The following is a 20,862-nucleotide window of genomic DNA, read 5'->3' as shown; positions in this document are numbered from 1 at the left end:
TCTGAATATGTGCTTGTATGTTTCAAGCTCTGTGATTGTCTGTTCCATGCTGTGGTTTTCTGTTCCAAGCTCTGTGGTTGTCTGTTCCAAGTTCTATGATTGTCTGTTCCAAGCTCTGTGATTGTCTGTTCCAAGCTCTGTGATTGTCTGTTCCAAGCTCTATGATTGTCCGTTCCAAGCTCTGTGATTGTCTGTTCCAAGCTCTGTGGTTGTCTGTTCCAAGCTCTGTGATTGTCTGTTCCAAGCTCTTTGATTGTCTGTTCCAAGCTCTGTGATTGTCTGTTCCAAGCTCTGTGGTTGTCTGTTCCAAGCTCTGTGATTGTCTGTTCCAAGCTCTTTGATTGTCTGTTCCAAGCTCTGTGATTGTCTGTTCCATGCTGTGGTTTTCTGTTCCAAGCTCTATGATTGTCCGTTCCAAGCTCTGTGATTGTCTGTTCTAAGCTCTGTGGTTGTCTGTTCCAAGCTCTATGATTGTCTGTTCCAGGCTCTGTGGTTGTCTGTTCCAAGCTCTATGATTGTCTGTTCCAAGCTCTGTGGTTGTCTGTTCCAAGCTCTATGAGTGTCTGTTCCAGGCTCTGTGGTTGTCTGTTCCAAGCTCTATGATTGTCTGTTCCAAGCTCTGTGGTTGTCTGTTCCAAGCTCTATGATTGTCTGTTCCAAGCTCTATGATTGTCTGTTCCAAGCTCTGTGGTTGTCTGTTCCAAGCTCTTTCCTTTATTGATGTTGATGTCTAGGGAAGGGTTAATGTGTTCAGTTCCCTTATTGCTGGTGATGTCTAGAGAAGGGATAATGTGTTCTGTTCCCTTATTGCTGGTGATGTCTAGAGAAGGGATAATGTGTTCAGTTCCCTTATTGCTGGTGATGTCTAGAGAAGGGATAATGTGTTCTGTTCCCTTATTGCTGGTGATGTCTAGGGAAGGGATAATGTGTTCTGTTCCCTTATTGCTGGTGATGTCTAGGGAAGGGATAATGTGTTCTGTTCCCTTATTGCTGGTGATGTCTAGGGAAGGGATAATGTGTTCTGTTTCCTCTAGTTGTCTCTATAATGCCTGTTCTATGTTCAATCTACAAACAGCCAGCTGCCAGGTGCGCCGCTTTTGATTGCAAACTCTCCTTTAATAGTATGTTTGCTATCCTTTCATCTCTCCCCCACTATGTGTGTGTGTGTGTGTTTGTGTGTGTGTGTGTGTGTGTTAGGTGGGGACTTGCAGTCCTCCTCAGGGGCTCTAGATGAAGGATCACAGGAGGATGCAGACTGGGAGGAGGAGAGAGAGATGGAGAGAGCAGCCTGTGAGGGAGAGGACTTCATCCCACCCAAAATCATGGTGAGATGCTCAGGTCACCTAAGAGACCAGTTATTCAGCCTCTCATAGCCAAAATAAAAAATAAGAAAATAAAAATAGCAGTGCAAGGAGAGGAGTTATTGTTTTTAATAGTTATTAACATTGTGTTATTAATAGTTAATAACAGTGTGTGGTTAATAGTTAATAACGGTGTGTGGTTAATAGTTAATAACAGTGTGTTGTTATTCATAGTTATTAACAGTGTGTTGTTATTCATAGTTATTAACAGTGTGTTGTTATTAACAGTGTGTTGTTATTAACTGTTAATAACAGTGTGTTGTTATTCATAGTTATTAACAGTGTGTTGTTATTAACAGTGTGTTGTTATTAACTGTTATTAACAGTGTGTTGTTATTCATAGTTATTAACAGTGTGTTGTTATTAACTGTTAATAACAGTGTGTTACTAATAGTTAATGACAGTGTGTTATTAATAGTGTGTTGTTATTAATACTTATCAACAGTGTTATTAATAGTTATTAACAGTGTGTTATTAATAGTAAATAAGTGTGCTGTTATTAATATTTTTTAACAGTGTGTTAATAATAGTTATTAACAGTGTGTTATTAATAGTTGTTAACAGTGTGTTGTTATTAATACTTATTAACAGTGTTATTAATAGTTATGAACAGTGTGTTATTAATAGTAAATAAGTGTGCTGTTATTAATATTTTTTAACAGTGTGTTAATGATAGTTATTAACAGTGTGTTATTAACAGTGTGTTGCTATTAATAGTTAATAACAGCGTGTTGTTAATAGTTAATAAGTGTGTTGTTGTTAATTGTCATTAACAGTGTGTAGTTATGAATTAAAAGAGTAAACTGTAGTAAAATACATCTCTAGCTCTATGCAATACTGCCTTCAACTGATATCGTAGCACTAAGTAGATAGGTTTCTGAACATGTATTTGTACTACTTCCGTTCTTATTACGATATTTCTTACAGTTTAATATAATGTACCCATTGTAGACAGCTTTTCATTAACATTTGTATAGTTGTTGAGACTTTCTGTCTGTCTTCTTCCAGCTGATATCCTCCAAGGTCCCGAAGGCTGAATATGTTCCTAACATCATCCGTAGGGACGATCCGTCCGTCATCCCCATCCTTTATGTGAGTCCCTCTCATCTACTCATCCGTTATGCGACTCCTACTGTATGTTATGATAATACCTTAGACATTCAGATTACTGTAATATTGATTTTGGAGAGTCTCTTCTACACTTCATAATGAAAATGGTTCATGTGGAAAATATTGACTGCTAAACGTAAACCACCCCGGTAGTTAGAACTGTCTTATAGATGTCTTATTGGGTCCTCTTATTTGACATTTTTCTGTAGGATCATGAACATGCCACATTCGATGACATCATTGGTAAGTAGATTGTGTGATGTTTTCTTAGATGAATTGCGTGCACTGAATAAGGATCCTGTCCATAGTACCGTATGTGACCTCTCTCCCGTCATATGACAGCAGAAAGTAACATTTATTTCTCTTTCTCTTTCGTTCCCTCCAATCACAGAGGAGATAGAGAAGAAGCTGACGGCCTATAGGAAAGGCTGTAAGATCTGGAACATGCTCATCTTCTGTCAGGTGAGAGAGGAAAAAGAAGCTGGTTGAGAACCTTGGTTTTAATATCATACAACACATTATTCCACCACTACTCGACCACTACATATCTACAATACAACATGTATAATACCACAATACAACAGTATTACAACATTACAATGCGTGTGTGTATGCCTGTGTGTGTGTCTCTTCACAGTGTGCGTTGTTCCATAAGGTGTAGTTTTGTGTTTTTTTTTACCTTTTACTGCAGTGAGCTAAATCAGGGTCATACAGAGTGTTTATTGGTAGTCTTAAACAAATCTACATTGAAACAAAAGTGTACATCTCAAACACATGGTTATGTGCTTAAAAAATAATTTCCGTATTTTCTGCGTTAAAAAATAATCATGTTGATTAATACCGAATTTGATTAATAATTAATCAACATGATTCTTTTTTAACGCAGAAAATCCGGTGTTTCTATACCAAACAGTTCTGTGATGTAATATTAGGATGCAAACTCAAAATGTAATACAGTTCAACTCTATATCTGACATGGTACAATAATTATTATGAAATTATGAAAAAGATTAATAACGTTCCACCGATGAAGCCACTAGGTTATTTGACTGCAGGAAAGGGCTACATCTGTGTGAGTTACTTGATGTGGTACTGTATGTTTCCCAGAGTCTGTTCTGGACTTGGGGACTGTGAAGAGACCCCTGGTGGCATGTCTTGTGGGGTATGCATGGGTGTCTTAGCTGTGTGCTAGTTGTTCAACGTGTCAATACCTCTCACAAAGACAAGTCGTGATGCAGTTAATCTCTCCTCTACTTTGGGCCAGGAGAGATTGTTATTTACCTTAGCTCGCCATGTACATTTAAGGGCCAGCCATGTTGCTCTGTTCTGGGCCAACTGTAATTTGCCTATGTCTATGGCAGTAGTCCAGGTGTGTTAAGACTAGGGCCGGTAGGACTTGTTTTGTTGATAGCGATGTCAAGAAAAAGCAGAGGAGCGCTTTATTACGGACAGACCTCTCTCCATCTTAGCTACCGTTGCATCAATATGTTTTGACCATGACAATCCAGGGTTACACCAAGCAGTTTAGTCTCCTCAACTTGTTCAATTTCCACCTTATTCATTACAAGATTTAGTTAAGGTTTAGGTTTTAGTGAATGATTTGTCCCAAATACAATGCTTTTATTTTTTGAAATATTTAGGACAAGATTATTACTTGCTACCCATTCTAAAAGTGACTGCTACTCTATGTTAAGTGTTGCAGTGATTTAACTTTCTGTGTTAGCTGGGGTGTATAATGTTGAGTCATCAGCATACATAGACACACAGGCTTTACTCAGTGCCAGTGGCAGGTCATTAGTAAACACTTAAAAAAGTAGGGGGCCTAGACAGCTGCCCTGGGGTACGTCTCTACCTGGATTATGTTGGAAATCTTTCCATTAAAGAACACTCTGTGAGAATGTGGTCTTACTGTCTGAAAATCAGTGTTCAGGTCAGCTTATTGCTGCTGCCGTTAGTTCTACATGGACATACTGTAACTGAGATGAACCTGTTCTCCAGGGAGGTCCGGGGCATCTGTACCTGCTCAAGAACAAAGTGGCCACATTTGCCAAAGTGGAGAAGGAGGAGGATATGATCCAGTAAGACAACTCACTTCTGACAACAATATCACCTCGATAATTGTCACTGTATTTTAGATACATATAGTGCAGACTAAAGTCATACATTTCAGACATATAGAATCATTTCATCTCTCCCTCTCTTCTTTGACAGGTTTTGGAAGAAGTTGAGTCAGTTTATGAGCAAGCTGAATCCTGAGCCCAACCTCATTCATATAATGGGCTGCTATGTTCTGGGGAGCGCCAATGGAGAAAAGGTATGGATTTCTAGTTTCCCTGTACTAGGCTTTAAAAATGCTGGTAACGTTTTCCAAAATTCGCCATGTAGGTTTTCCAGAAATCCCAGTTGTAAAATTACTGGATTTCCTGCTGTTACCCTTCATGATTCCGGGAATCTTCCAACCGGGATCTCTGCAAAAAAATGCCTTTTTTTGATAAAGTTACTGAAATGTTGCTACCTTATCCAGTTAACTTACACTATTGAACAGCTGGCGCTGGAGACGAAGGCTGACGTTTTATGTGTTCCTATCCAATTGTGTTTTTTTGTTTGTTTCCTTGCATTGTTTGTAATTTATTGTTTAACTTATTTGTACATAATGTTGCTGCTACCATCACTTATGACCGCAAATAAATTCTGGACATCAGAATTGAGAACTCACCACAATCTGGCAGAAACCTTTTTTTCCTTTCACAAGCCCGACGTGAATGACGTACTGCTTTCCCGGGAACAGGCCCAGATCCCAGTCATTTGCATGAAGAGAAGGCAGAGAAAAAGAGTCATGATGGCGAATTTGTAGGCGATCGAATAAACCCCCACTGCCTTCTATTCTGCTAGAAAACATGCAATCTTTGGAAAACAAAATCTATGACCTATGCGGAAGATTAAACTACCAACGGGACATTCAAAACTGTAATATTTAATGCTTCACGGAGTCGTGTCTGAACGACGACATTATCAAAATACAGCTGGCTGGTTATACGCTATATTGGCAGGATAGAACAGCGGCGTCTGGTAAGTCAAGGGGTGGCGGACTATGTATTTTTGTAAATAACAGCTGGTGGCACAATATCTAAGGAAGTCTCAAGGTTTTGCTCGCCTGAGGTAGAGTATCCCATGATTAGCTGTTGACCACACCGCAAATCTTACCATAATTCTATCCTCCTGATTCCTGCTTACATGCAAAAATTAAAGCAGGAAGCACTAGTGACTCGATCAATAAAAAGGGAAGACTGTGTGATCACGCTCTCCACAGCCGATGTGAGTAAGACCTTTTAACAGGTCAGCATTCACAAGGCCGCAGGGCCAGACGGATTACCAGGACGTGTACTGTGAGCACGCGCTGACCAACTGGCGAGTGTCTTCACTGACATTTTCAACCTCTCCCTGTCCGAGTCTGTAATGCCAACGTGTTTTAAGCAGATCACTATAGTCCCTGTGCCCAAGAACACTAAGGTAACCTGCCTAAATGACTACTGACCCATATCACTCACGTCTGTAGCCATGAAGTGCTTTGAAAGGCTGGTCATGGCTCACATCAACACCATTATCCCAGAAACCCTGGACCCAATCAATCAATTAATCAATCAAATGTATTTATAAAGCTCTTTTTACATCAGCCGATGTCACAAAGTGCTATATAGAAACCCAGCCTAAAACCCCAAACAGCAAGCAATGTTGAAGCACTCCAATTAGCATAGCTCCCTAACAGATCCACAGATGATGCTATCTCTATTGCACTCCACACTGCCCTTTCCCACCTGGACAAAAGGAACACCTAGGTGTTGGGGTCGTGCCTGGCAGTGCAGTCATGAGTGAACAGGGAATACAGGAGGGGACAGAGCACACACCCCTGAGGGGCACCTATGTTGAGGATCGTCGTGGCAGATGTGGTTGTTACCTACCCTTACCACCTGGAGGCGGCCCATCAGGAAGTCCAGGATCCAGTTGCAGAGGGAGGTGTTTAGTCCCAGGGTCCTTAGCTTATTGATGAGCTTTGAGGGCACTATGGTGTTGAAGGTGAGAATTATATTCATTGACTACAGCTCATCATCATTAAGTTTGCCGATGACACAACAGTGGTAGGCCTGATCAGCGACACGACGAGACAGCCTATAGGGAGGAGGACAGCGACCTGGCTGTGTGGTGCCAGGACAACAACTTCTTAACGTGATTAAGACAAAGGAGATGATTGTGGACAACAGGAAAAGAGGACTGAGCACGCCCCTATTCTCATCGAGTAGTGGAGAGCTTCAAGTTCCTTGGTGTCCACATCACCAACAAACTATCATGGTCCAAGCACACCAAGACAGTCGTAAAAGAGGGCACGACAAAACCTATTCCCCATCACGAGACAGAAAAGATTTGCCATGGGTTCTCAGATCCTCAAAAGGTTCTACAGCTGCACCATCGAGAGTATCCTGTCTGGTTGCATCAATGTCGGGTATGGCAACTGCTCGGACTCCAACCGCAAGGCACTACAGAGGGTAGTGCATACATGCCAGTACATCACTGGGGCAAAGCTTCCTGCCATCCAGGACCTCTATACCAGGCGTTGTCAGAGGAAGGCCCTAAAAATTGTCAAAGACTCCAGCCACCCTAATCATAGACTGTTCTCTCTGCTGCCACATGGCAAGTGGTACCGGAGCGCCAAGTCTAGGTCCAAGAGGCTTCTAAACAGCTTCTACCCCCAAGCTACCCTATTTGCACCCCCCCCCTTTACACCGCTGCTGCTCTCTGTTGTTATCATCTATGCATCACTTTAATAACTCTACCTATATGTACATATTACCTCATTTACCTCGACTATCCGGTGCCCCCATACCTTGACCCTGTACCAATACCCCCCTGTATATATATATCACTATTGTTATTTTACAGCTGCTCTTTTAATTACTTGTTACTTTTATGTATTATTCTTATTTGTAATGCATTGTTGGTTAGGGGCTCGTATGTAAGCATTTCACTGTAAAGTCTGCATCTGTTGTATTCGGTGCATTTGACTGCGATTTGATTTGAGCTCTTTTTTATTACCACTTCTTTTACTGCTTCTTTATAGAGTAAATGCACTGTATTTCTCCCTCTCTTTTTATTCATGGTTCACTTTAGTCAGTATTGAGCCACGTGCCTCCCACCACCCACACACCAGTGGTACACAATTTACACACTGTGAATGTACAGTATGCATCAGTATGATGTGACCAGTTCCATAAGCCCTGAGCTGCCTAGCTGGCTCCTAAACTGACACTGTCATCATGCTGTCATGTTGACAGATAGAGTGCTGGAGGCAGGTAGAGGAGCTATGATGAGGATCACACACACGCACGCACACGCACGCACACACACACTCCCCCTGACCCTGGCTCCCAATCCCCACAGATACAAAGCCACACTGACAGACACTGCGGGGAACAAGCGGCTCTGCACAAAAACATGTTTCATGTAAACACATGCATGTACGCACACGCCCATGCAGGCACTTAGTGCAGATGGTCTTGCACTCACACAGAGAAACAACACTCCGTACACATGCCACAGTATGTGTGTTTACTCATTCAAATAATGAAATTTAGGCAGTCAAACATGGTTACAGGAACACTTCAGCACACTGGGTAGTGTGGTAGTGTGTTGGCGTGGTAGCATGATAGCATGGCAGCATGGTAGTGTGTGGTTGTGCCCATAGGGTGACACAGACAGCAGTGTTGTTCCAGTCTATCTGACCCTTTTACAGTGTGTGTGTGTCTGTGGATGTGCGGCTGTCTGTGTCTTTGTGTACAAGTCACAGTAGGGAAAAATAAATAGTAAAGTATTTTTTGGAGCTTTTAACAATGTTCTCCTCTGCTACCTCAGCTGTGATGCAAACAGAACGATTTAGTCATCTGTCTGCTAGTTTCAGAGACCTATGTACCTGGACACAGCCAGCCTACCTTCAGTACCTGGGTTGTTGAACATCTAATAGTCAAATCATAGTGTAAAAGCAGGTGAACTGGTTCTACACTTTTTGGCCATTTTCTGGTGTTTTGTTGTGGAAAACTGTGCTGGTTGAGCATCAACACTTCAACCTTTCTCCAGAGTCTGTGTGTGTGTATGTTTGTGTGTGTGTGTGTTTGTGTGTCTGTGTGTGTGAGAGCACACATGAGTGTCAGAGGGGGGTGATTGGGTGTGTCAGTCTTGGTGTCCCCAGCCCCACAGTGTGTGTATGTGTGTGTGACAGTTCCGCCTCATGATCCCTCTACCTGCCTCTAGCACTCTGTCTTGCTATCTATAGACAGACAGGATAGAAGTGTTTTAGCAATTTCTTTTTTTTAAGCTTCCATGTCACAAGGGGATTTATGTCTGATTTAAGATTAAATCTTCAACCCTGTTATGACCAACTCTGTTACAATCAAACCTGTTATGGTCAACCCTGTTATGGTCAACCCTGTTACGGTCAACATTGCTACTTTATTTGGCACTCCTGATAGGCACTTACACTTCTTTTTCTTTTCTTTTTTTGTTAAATATTTTATTTAAAATTGGAAAACATGTTTTTATGAAGTTGAACATGTACTCTTTATGACAGAATGTTAAAATTATGTAAAATCTAACGTTTTTTTTTTTTATCAAGTTGGTGGAACGACCTCCCTGCAACTCAACTCTAACATCTCCTTGAATTTGGGTATCGCCCAAATGGCAGCCTTTCCCTCTATAGTACACTAGCCTACTTTTGACCAGGGCCCATAGGGAATATGGTGCCATTTGGGACGCAGACCTTTACTTTGTTGTACCGCTTCTTTTAATTTAACAGCCCATTCCGCTCTTTTAATTTGATTTAATCACTGTCTTCTTTTGGCGAGTAATCATTACTCTAGTCTACAAAGGGCAAAACGAAAACAAATAGTTCCTCCTCTGGATTCTGTTAATCATTGGGTCTGCTGATGTCTGCTGACCAAATCCTCCTGTTGTACAGTATTCCAGTCTGCAATTAAAACAGTGACCAGGTTGTAAGGGTTCAAACAAATTATGAGCTGGATTGTCGTTTATCTTTGTCAACCTAGTCAGGGGAGCTGAGGTTAATATAACCCTGCAGAACATTACATTAGCAGCTTCAGAGTCTCACTAGGGGCCGTGAACCATGACCTCATCCATAGACATACACACACAGACTCCCCAGAGGTTCTGTAGATTGATTTAGTGCCTCAGCATGCTGCTGCTGCTGCTGTGTGAATGGCGTCAGCAAAGAGGAAACTGGCTCCTGGAAAAACATGTTAATTGGTTGCGAGGCACCATGGGGTGGTGGCACTCGCTGGTCCAGACCCCAGGGCGCGAGAGGAGGTGAGAAGAGGGGAAGAGAGGTGCAGGGAGAGGGGAGGAAAAGAGATGGAAGGGAGGAGAGCTGCTCGGAGAGAGGAGTTGCAGAGGAGCGGCGAGACGGGAAGGTGCAGGTAGCAGGTAGAGAAGTGGGCAGGAGAAAAGAGGAAGAGGGGAGGTGTAGGGAGATGGGAGATGCAGAGAGAGGCCAGAGTAGTGGGCAGGAGAGGGGGAGGAGAGGGGAGGTGTAGGGAGATGGGAGATCCAGAGAGAGGCCAGAGTAGTGGGCAGGAGAGGGAGAGGAGAGGGGGAGGTGTAGGGAGATGGGAGATGCAGAGAGAGGCCAGAGTAGTGGGCAGGAGAGGGAGAGGAGAGGGGAGGTGTAGGGAGATGGGAGATGCAGAGAGAGGCCAGAGTAGTGGGCAGGAGAGGGAGAGGAGAGGGGAGGTGTAGGGAGATGGGAGATGCAGAGAGAGGCCAGAGTAGTGGGCAGGAGAGGGAGAGGAGAGGGGAGGTGTAGGGAGATGGGAGATGCAGAGAGAGGCCAGAGTAGTGGGCAGGAGAGGGACTGGAGAGATTGATGTAAGGTAATGTGCTCTGACAGGCTCTCTCCAGCAATAAGCACTCTCCTCGTACACAACAGACCCGCTACAGCTCACCCAACAGCAGATCGTGAGACAAACACAGGTCACTACCCATTCTGCTGTATGCACAAGACTCACTCCTTGTTGTTCCTGTTATTGTTCCTGTTATTTTAATCTGATGTTATGACATTTTGACCTTTTCAGTTGTATTGCTCTTGGAAGTACAACTGACAGTTATTTTCCTCTGTAAAGAGAATGGGTGGCAATATGTCTGCATTTGTTCTAATTGTAAACAGAACACTTTTCTCTCCTCTCAAGAGGTTTGTCTGTTTTGCCAGATGGGTGTTTTGATATGTAAAATCTTCTCCTCCACAGCTAATCCACAATCTAAAGAGGCTAATGAGGCCTCATGCCATAGAATTCAAATCACCGCTAGAGCTGTCTGCACAGGGTGAGTGTATGACACACACAGACATAAACACACACATACACACATGCATTTTCCATTGTCTTATTTTTGCCCTACATTGTTCCCTGGATGTAAATAGTGAACATTAATCAAACCTAGCAAGGCAGACTGAGATGAACAGGACATTAGTGAACACGCTGACAGACATGTCTGTACTTCCTGAGCTCTGAACGCACCCCTCATCAAACATTTCACCCTGAGACTTATTGATGTAATGCTAATTACTTCTCAACAACACAAAAAATATATATAAAGGCAACACGCAACGATTTCAAAGATTCATATAAGGAAATCAGTTTATTGAAATAATAATAATAATAAATTAGGCCCTAATCTATGGATCAGAAAACCAGTCAGTATCTGGTGTGACCACCATTTTCCTTGTGCAGCGTGACACATCTCCTTCACATGTTGCCTGTGGAATGTTGTCCCACTCCTCTTTAATGGCTGTGCAAAGTTGCTGGATATTGGCGGGAACTGGAACAAGCTGGCATACACGTCGTTCCAGAGCATCCCAAACATGCTCAATTGGTGACATGTCTGGTGAGTATGCAGGCCATGGAAGAAATGGGACAGAACCTTGCAACATGGGGCAGTGCATTATCATGCTGAATATGAAGTGATGGCGGTGGATGAATGGCACGACAATGGGCCTCAGGATCTCATCACCGTATCTCTGTGCATTCAAATTGCCATCGATAAAATGCAATTGTGTTTATTGTCCGAAGCTTATGCCTGCCCATACCCTAACCCCACTGCCACCATGGGGCACTCTGTTCACAACGTTGACATCAGCAAACCGCTCAACCACACGATGCCATACACGCTGTCTGCCATCTGCCCGGTACAGTTGAAACAGGAATTCCTCCATGAGGAGCACACTTCTCCAGCGTGCCAGTGACCATTGAAGGTCAGCATTTTCCCAATGAAGTCAGTTACGATGCCAAACTGCAGTCAGGTCAAGACCCTTGTGAGGACGACGAGCACACAGAAGAGCTTCCCTGAGACGGTTTCTGACAGTTTTATGCAGAAATGAATTGGTTGTGCAAACCCACAGTTTCATCAGCTGTCCGTGTGGCTGGTCTCAGACAATCCCACAGGGAAAGAATCCAGATGTGGAGGTCCTGGGCTAGCGTGGTTACACGTGGTCTGTGGTTGTGAGGACGGTTAGACTTTTATTTAAAACGACGTTGGAGGCGGCTTATGGTAGAGACATTACCATTCAATTCTCTGGCAACAGCTCTGGTGAACATTCCTCCAGTCAGCAAGCCATTTGCACTCTCCCTTAAAACCTGAGACATCTGTGGCATTGTGTTGTGTGACAAATCTCCACATTTTAGAGTGGCCTTTTAATGTCCACAGTACAAGGGGCACCTGTGTAATGATCATGCTGTTTAATCAGCTTCATGATATGACCCACCTGTCAGGTGGATGGATTATCTTGGCAAAGGAGAAATACTCACTAACAGGGATGTAAACAAATTTGTGCACAAAATTTGAGAGAAATTAACTTTTTGTGCTTATGGAACATTTCTGTGATCTTTTATTGCAGCTCATGAAACATGGGACCAACACTTTACATAATGCATTCATATTTTTGTTCAGTATAATTATTTCCACTGAGTGTTTTCCTCTCTTCTATCGACCCACGAGGTCCCTCTATCTCTCCACCGCTCTCTCTCTCTTTCTTGTCTCTCATCCATTCTTTCATTAACCCCAACAGTACATAAACACTTGTATTTCAATCAACACTATATTTCAATCAACGTTTGAGAGTAGCTATTTGGGTAGAGAAAAACGTTGATTATTCTCCTTTACGAAAAAGAATTAGCTAGTGGAGGGGTGAAGATAAATTAATCTGTACTTATCCATTCATCCCCCAGGCAAGGAGATGATCGAGATGTACTTTGACTTCCGTCTATTCCGCCTGTGGAAAACCCGCCAGCACTCCAAGATGCTCGAATATGATGACCTTTTGTGACACTGCTCACCTCTGACCTTTGTCAGCCTATTGGCTGTGTATCTCATCACCGATAGCCTATGACGGCTTTCCTTGAGAGGTCCTGGACGGGAGCGCTCTGTTGAAGAGGTGGACGACAGGCTTCAGGTAGTTTTGCTCACTGAAGAGGCTTCAATCCTCTGCTCTCAGACCAAGTGCAGTAGCAATTACTGTCAGGAGGTGAACTGTATATTTCCCCCCATCCATTTTCACTGTCTCAACCAAATGCCTCTACTGACAGAGAACCGTGAGGGAGAGAAGGTAAAAGAGAGAAGTGGAGAGATCATCCTTTAGCCTCTGTGTCAAGAGACACAAAATAGAGCTAGATTTGGATCTCGGGAGCCAAGCAAGTCTTCTTTAAAATAGTCATAGAGAGAGATGCAGCTGCAGGGAAGAGAGAGGCTGTGAAAAGGGAGAAGAGATGGTGAAAGATTTTCTCCCTTACCTACATGTCTGTTGTGTGAACTAGGAGGTACATGGATGAAAGCTTTTTTTCTTCAGAAAAGTACGTAGATCTCCCTTAGGATGGAAATGTATTTATAAAGTGTGTTGGTTGTTTTCAGAGCTTTAGAGAATAGATTACCATGATCTATACATCTACCACAAATAGAAGAGAGAGTATACCAATAATTCAAAGTATCTATACATAACACAGCTTTTATTTTTAACTACCTGTATTGGTATTTCTTACGGACTGTTTGAATTGAATAACTCAGGGTTACTGCTACCCCTCGTTTATTACTGGCAACGGAGATGTCTGTCGGCTACTTCCGATCCTCTCCACCCAGTCTCTATGTCAACACATAGAATCTGAGATTTTACAGTAGTTGTCAGGGAAACCATTTATGTCTGACTGTGCACATGTTTGTGCGTGAACGAGGGAGGTTGTTTTATAGATACGATTTTTCATAGACTAGGTCAATTGTAGCTTAAGGGCTCAATTGAATCCGTATCGCGCTACAGCGTGATTTAAATTTAAAGGCAATGTTCCCGGGTTCGCAGAGACTGCATTCACGGCACACGCTGCATATGTCAGCTCAATCGGAAATTACATTTACTATAGCGTTGAACTTCAGCGATACGGATTGAATCGGGCCATAATACTCATTACACATTCATTAGTGACACTCTGAACTACAGACACAGGCTTTTCTTTCTTGTAGTTCACACCCAGGGACTGATACCCTTATGCTGTGGCCCTTCTGTCTTACTCTGCATTACATTGTTAACTAGACATAACTGTTATCATGAGGTTTATGGAAAGTGGACAAGACCTAGCCTAGATGACTTGTGTCACAGTGATTTTGGTAAAAGGTATTATCATTATATGTACAGTAGACTTACTCATATTTAACTTGTATTGCTGCTTCATTTACTCTCTGTCCTGCATGGGTTTTATTTCATGCTTGTATGATGTATTCCCCAGGCGCAATAGCACAAACCAAAATGACTGGAATCATATCTACAGATGTAGTATCTTAATTTGATCACCCTGTTACAGGAAATTAAAAACCTGTAGTGTATTTGAGGTTTAAAAAGACTTCCTAAATCTGTCATTTCCATATTGAAAATTCAGACTTTATTTTCCTTACAAAAAAATCTATCAACTCCTACAAAAAATGTCCATTAATTATAATCCACATAATATTTAAAATGTCCTGTTGCTCTAGGATGTATTTCCTGCTGTAGCAAACTGGTTTAAAGGAATCCTACATCTGTAATACACTGCTCCCTTCCTGTGAAAACACCACGTTTGTTCTGATCAGATACACAAATTGGATGGTGATAACTCCTTCTCCTTCCTACCTGAAAACTTTGTATGTGTCCCAAATGGCACCCTATTCTGATATCAAACCAACCTCTCAGTATTATTGTCATCCACTTCCTGTGTATTGTGCTATTGAGTCTTAACTAATGGGCTTCCTGTCCAGCCTATGATACAAATCAGCAGTGATACAGTACATGTCATGTACACACGCAGGCCAGTTCTGTGGAGCCTGTAATGATTACTTTCCAACCTTTGCTTGTGCTCAGGTGGCAGAATAACACAATTTAAGGAAGATTTTCAAATTTCCTCGTTAAACTGTTCCACCAGAGCAAATAAGCTAAATGTGTTTGCTGCTCCTCGTGTGTGTGTGTGTGTGTGTGTGTGTGTGTGTGTGTGTGTGTGTGTGTGTGTGTGTGTGTGTGTGTGTGTGTGTGTGTGTGTGTGTGTGTGTGTGTGTGTGTGTGTGTGTGTGTGTGTGTGTGTGTGTGTGTGTGTGTGTGTGTGTGTGTGTGCGTGCATGCTAACGTGTGAGTGTGTGTTTCTCAGAAACATAGCGGGTTGTGGCACTGAGCTGTGGATCCGTGTGGACATGCTGAATACGGAGAGAAAGAAAAGAGAGAGGCACTTTTCTTCATATTCCTTAACCACTTTTGCTTGTATTCATTAATGATGGTACATAGTGTACACTTCTAATAACTCTCTGTTCACCTTCCTAGAATGAGGGATGCACACCATGTGTTTTACTCACTGGTGAAGTCGTTTTAACATGGGGTATTGTATATCTACTCACTTCTCTGTTTGATGTGTACCTTTACAAAACTGTTCATTTGTGTTGTGTGACACACCAAGGATACAACCCCTATATCCTGTAGCAATAGACTTTTTAATATTTCCTATACTGTTATTAGAAAATGTGTTTTTGCATTGTTTTGGTCCCAACTGGACACTGTCCCTACGGTACAGCAATCTCCAACATTACTCACTTTGATATTGAAGTAGAGAGAGTTGCAGAGAGAGAGAGTGAGGCAGTGACATATACAGCGTAGCTTTACCTTAAACACATTTGATATGTGCGGTACAGTGCTATAGTAGATGAGCATGTGTGTATCTTGCTCAGCTGGCCTTCCCCTTCCTCCTCTCCTCAGTCTTCACTGGTACCTGTCTTTAAGGCAGACCCAGGGACAGATTAGGTTTAAGAATTACCAATATATTAATTGTAACTGTATCAAAAGACATCCAATGGGAAATATTTGATGCCTCTGTTTTAACACAAATAGGATTGTAATGGGAAATGGAAATACAGTTAATTGAGTACAATGAATGAATTGAGAACAGTGAAACACAGTAAATGAAATCCGTTTGAATGAATCATTGATGTATGGTTATGCTTTAAGATATGGTTTATATATAATATGTGGGATGTGTCCCAAATGGTATATGGACTCCAGGAAAGCTAAGAAGAGTACTTTACTGTATGAAGGCTATCGCAATCTCTTTTGTGAGTTGGCACACTAGAAGTGATTTGTGATGGTAGTTAAGATGTCAGGCATGGATAGATATTAGAACGTTACAATTGCAACAAAAGAGACATGAAGGAGAAGTTTTGTCTTTTTCAGATGAGAGCTAGTGTCTGTGTCCCAAATGGCAACCTATTCCCTATTTAGTGCACTACTTTTGACCAGTAGGGAATGCAGTCAGTGTAATGTATTATACTGGAGCCAGACCCAGCAGCGCGTGCACTGACTGCTCATCGTGGTTTGACTTCTCATCCTGGCCAATGAAACAGCCATTTCCATTTCTCTAGGGAGCAATATAATTACACAAATCAAGACATCCGTCTTCAATGCCTCACAAGTTCTATTAATACAGAATGAAACCTTCTGTCATCACCAATAATAAAGTAAAACATATCCATGAACTTACATCCTATTTTTAATTGATGAGTTTATCCCACATTGATTCTGCTGCCACTATATCCAGAGAGATTATATGCATCCCAAATAGCACAACATTCCCTATATAGTGCATGACTTTTGACCAGTGCCCTATGGGGAAAAGGGTGTGATTTGGGACTCAGCCGTTGCTTGGTTCTCTGCTCTCTGCACTCTGCTCTGTGTTGGGGAAGCTGATTTGAGTTTTGATGATTGATTGATGGAGCTCTGATTGCTCTGACGCCTCATGTTGGGAAGTGATTGTATTTTGGGATGAGGGGGGGGGGGGGGGGGGGCGCTCAACGATCTCATATTGTCTGTCTTATTGAACTTCCTTCAAAGTCATGCATTTTCAGTAGATCTGTGTAGCATCCTACAATTCAAAGATCTTAGCAGGATCTTAGCAGTGATAACTATTACTACTGTAAATCTTTAGTCAGGTTGAATCTCCAAATGTCTTGATAAAAGTATTGTTTAATATGATAATTATCATAGTGATAATGATTGATGTCTCTGGGGATTTTGATACTAGGATACTAAAGGAAATACACTGGGTAGTGTACTTTTAGCCGTACAGTGCATTCGGAAAATATTCAGACCTCTTGACTTTTTCCACATGTTGTACAGCTTTATTCTAATTTATATATATATATATAAAAATAATTTAGCAGTCTAATCACAATACCCCATAATGACAAATCAAAAGTAGGTTTTTATAATACAGAAATACCTTATTTACATAAGTATTCAGAACCTTTGCTATGAGAGTCGAAATTAAGCTCAGGTGCATCCTGTTTCCATTGATCATCCCTGAGATGTTTCTACAACTTGATTGGAGTCCACCTGTCTAAGGTCCCACAGTTGACAGTGCATGTCAAAGCAAAACCCATGCCACGAGGTCGAAGGGATTGTCTGTAGAGCTCCAAGACAGGACTTTGTCGAGGCACAGATCTGGCGAAGGGTACCAAAAATATCTGCAGCATTGAAGGTACCCAAGAACACAGTGGCCTCCATGATTCTTAAATGGAAGATGTTTGGAACCACCAAGACTCTTCCTAGAGCTGACCACCCAACCAAACTGAGCATTCGGGGGAGAAGGGCCTTGGTCAGGGAGGTGACCAAGAACCCGATGGTCACTCTGACAGAGCTCTAGAGTTCCCCTGTGGAGATGGTTGTCCTTCTAGAAGGTTCTCCCATCTCTGCAGCACTCCACCAATTAGGCCTTTATGGTAGAATGGCCAGATGGAAGCCACTCCTCAGTAAAAGGCACATGATAGCCTGCTTGGAGTTTGCGAAAAGGCACCTAAAGAATCTCAGACCAGGAGAAACAAGATTCACTGGTCTGATGAAACAAAGATTGAACTCTTTGGTCTGAATGCCAAGCGTCACGTCTGGAGGACGGACACCTGGCACCATCCCTACGGTGAAGCATGGTAGTGGCAGCTTAATGTTTTTCAGCGACAGGGACTGGGAGACTAGTCAGGATCAAGGCAAAGATGAGATCCTTGATGAAAACCTGCTCCAGAGCGCTCAGGATCTCCGACTGGGGCGACAGTTCACCTTCCAACAGGACAATGACCCTAAGCACACAGTCAAGACAATGCAGGAGTGGCTTCAGAAGAGCCCGGACTTGAACCCGATTGAGCATCTCTGGAGAGACCTGAAAATAGTTGTGCAGCAACGCTCCCCATCCAACCTGACAGAGCTTCAGAGGATCTGCAGAGAAGAATGGAGAAACTCCCCAAATACAGGTGTGCCAAGCCTGTAGCATCACACCCAAGAAGACTCGATGCTGTAACCGCTGCCAAAGGTGCTTCAACAAAGTACTGAGTAAAGGGTCTAAAACATATGTAAATATGATATTTCAGTTTTTTATTTCTAATTAATTAGAAAATGTCAAACTGTTTTTTCTTTGTCATTATGGGGTTTTGTGTGTACGTTGATTAGAAAAACAACAACAATTTAATCAATTTTAGAATTAAGGCTGTAATGTAACAAAATGTGGAAAAAGTCAAGGGGTCTGACTACTTTTCCTGAAGGCACTGTATATCATGAGAATTTAGTAGAATTTTTTTCCCTTGCTGTAACTGAACTAACATTACAAGCAGTACAGTATGTTTCACATTGTACAACAATGGTACTAACCAGTATAAATGTTTTCAAAGTGTTTTTTTCCCCCAGTAAAAAAAATCTCTAATTATAATCAAGTTGTGTCTTCATTATTTCTATATTGCCATGAAACACGTGAAAAATAGGTCTGAAGAGGGAGGGAGAGGTCTGGAGAGGGAGGGAGGTAAGGAGAGGTGTGGAGAGGTCTGGAGAGGGAGAGGTCTGGAGAGGGAGAGGGAGGGAGGTAAGGATAGGTGTGGAGAGGGAGGGAGGTAAGGAGAGGTCTGGAGAGGGAGGGAGGGAGGGAAGGAGAGGGAGATGGAGATGGAGAGGGAGGGAGAGGTCTGAAGAGGGAGGGAGGTAAGGAGAGGTGTGGAGAGGGAGGGAGGAAGGGAGAGGTCTGGAGAGGGAGAGGGAGGGAGGGAGGAAGGAGAGGTCTGGGGAGGGAGAGGTCTGGAGAGGGAGGGAGGGAAGGAGAGGTCTGGAGAGGGAGGGAGGGAGGGAAGGAGAGGGAGGGAGAGGTCTGAAGAAGGAGGGAGGGAAGGAGAGGTCTGGAGAGGGAGGGAGGGAGGGAGGGAAGGAGAGGTCTGGAGAGGGAGGGAGGTAAGGAGAGGTCTGGAGAGGGAGGGAGGGAAGGAGGAAGGAGAGGTCTGGGGAGGGAGAGGTCTGGAGAGGGAGGGAGGGAAGGAGAGGTCTGGAGAGAGAGGGAGGGAGGGAAGGAGAGGGAGATGGAGAGGGAGGGAGAGGTCTGAAGAGGGAGGGAGGGAAGGAGAGGTCTGGAGAGGGAGGGAGGGAAGGAGAGGTCTGAAGAGGGAGGGAGGGAAGGAGAGGGAGATGGAGAGGGAGGGAGGAAGGAGAGGTCTGGGGAGGGAGAGGTCTGGAGAGGGAGAGGTCTGGAGAGGGAGGGAGGGAAGGAGAGGTCTGGAGAGGGAGGGAGGGAGGGAAGGAGAGGGAGGGAGAGGTCTGAAGAGGGATGGAGGGAAGGAAAGGTCTGGAGAGGGAGGGAGGGAGGGAAGGAGAGGTCTGGAGAGGGAGGGAGGTAAGGAGAGGTCTGGAGAGGGAGGGAGGGAAGGAGGAAGGAGAGGTCTGGGGAGGGAGAGGGAGGGAGAGGGAGGGAGGGAAGGAGAGGTCTGGAGAGAGAGGGAGGGAGGGAAGGAGAGGTCTGGAGAGGAGGGAGAGGTCTGAAGAGGGAGGGAGGGAAGGAGAGGTCTGGAGAGGTCTGGAGAAGGAGAGGTCTGAAGAGGGAGGGAGGGAAGGAGAGGGAGATGGAGAGGGAGGAGAGGTCTGAAGAGGGAGGGAGGGAGGGAAGGAGAGGTCTGGAGAGGGAGGGAGGGAGGGAAGGAGAGGGAGATGGAGAGGGAGGGAGAGGTCTGAAGAGGGAGGGAGGGAAGGAGAGGTCTGGAGAGGGAGGGAGAGAAAAGGAGGAGAAAGATCACAAACCTGCACAAATTGCCGAGAATGTGTATTTTCTAAGCTTTTTCTGGTTTAGAGATGGGGGAGTAAGTGGTACAATGATCGGTAACCATAGCAGTTACTCCACTATTTGCCTCCCTGTACAACCCTATGGTTGATAAACTATCTTTACTCTGACACACACAGAGACACACATACAATTCCAACCTCTTACACACATCTCACTCTCTGGCTGGTCTTCAGCTGGTGCTTATAGGTTGTCAGCTCATAGGGGATGTGCTAAAGTGTGTATTTTCACGGAGCGGTGGTTGTTACAGCAGGCCGTGAATAATTGAAGGGACCAATACTGCAAAACAACAATGAAGTGGTGCTGAGGACTCACAGGATTGGCTTGCTGGCTGAGAGAGAAAGAGAGCGAGAGAAAGAGCGCTCTTGAAAATGCGTGTGTATGTGCCTGCGTGTGTGTATGTGCCTGTGTACGTGCATGCATGTCTCAGAGTGGAGTGAAGAATGGCTTTTACAAGCATTTTACAGCTGGACTTTTACAGCAGGTGTGTCTCCCAAGTAGTAGGTTTCACTGGGCATTAACAGGCTGTATAAATGAGGGCCAGTAAGAACTGTGATCTAGCTACACACTACCCTATGACAGGCTGACACACCACCCTACAACAGGCTGACACACCACCCTATGACAGGCTGACACACCACCCTATAACAGGCTGACACACCACCCTATGACAGGCAGACACACCACCCTATGACAGGCTGACACAC

The 20,862-nt window shown here is 43.6% G+C and overlaps 1 protein-coding gene across 1 annotated transcript in view; it reads left to right on the top strand.

Annotated features, from left to right (window-relative positions):
- The window catches only part of LOC115140274 (NMDA receptor synaptonuclear signaling and neuronal migration factor-like), a 70,754-nt gene extending 51,985 nt beyond the window's left edge, over nucleotides 1–18,769 (top strand). The window contains exons 9-16 of the mRNA XM_029678558.2: nucleotides 1,198–1,325; nucleotides 2,370–2,453; nucleotides 2,681–2,714; nucleotides 2,863–2,933; nucleotides 4,470–4,549; nucleotides 4,683–4,785; nucleotides 10,775–10,850; nucleotides 12,752–18,769. Coding sequence (XP_029534418.1) covers nucleotides 1,198–1,325; nucleotides 2,370–2,453; nucleotides 2,681–2,714; nucleotides 2,863–2,933; nucleotides 4,470–4,549; nucleotides 4,683–4,785; nucleotides 10,775–10,850; nucleotides 12,752–12,849 — 674 coding nt within the window. The 3' untranslated portion in view covers nucleotides 12,850–18,769. The remainder of the gene's footprint in view (nucleotides 1–1,197; nucleotides 1,326–2,369; nucleotides 2,454–2,680; nucleotides 2,715–2,862; nucleotides 2,934–4,469; nucleotides 4,550–4,682; nucleotides 4,786–10,774; nucleotides 10,851–12,751) is intronic.
- The last annotated feature ends 2,093 nt before the right edge of the window (nucleotides 18,770–20,862 follow it).

Source organism: Oncorhynchus nerka, linkage group LG13, assembly GCF_034236695.1.
Source record: "Oncorhynchus nerka isolate Pitt River linkage group LG13, Oner_Uvic_2.0, whole genome shotgun sequence".
NCBI classification, from domain to species: Eukaryota; Metazoa; Chordata; class Actinopteri; order Salmoniformes; family Salmonidae; genus Oncorhynchus; species Oncorhynchus nerka.
Note: the sequence above shows the minus strand (reverse complement) of the source record. Positions and strands in the feature narration are given on the sequence as shown.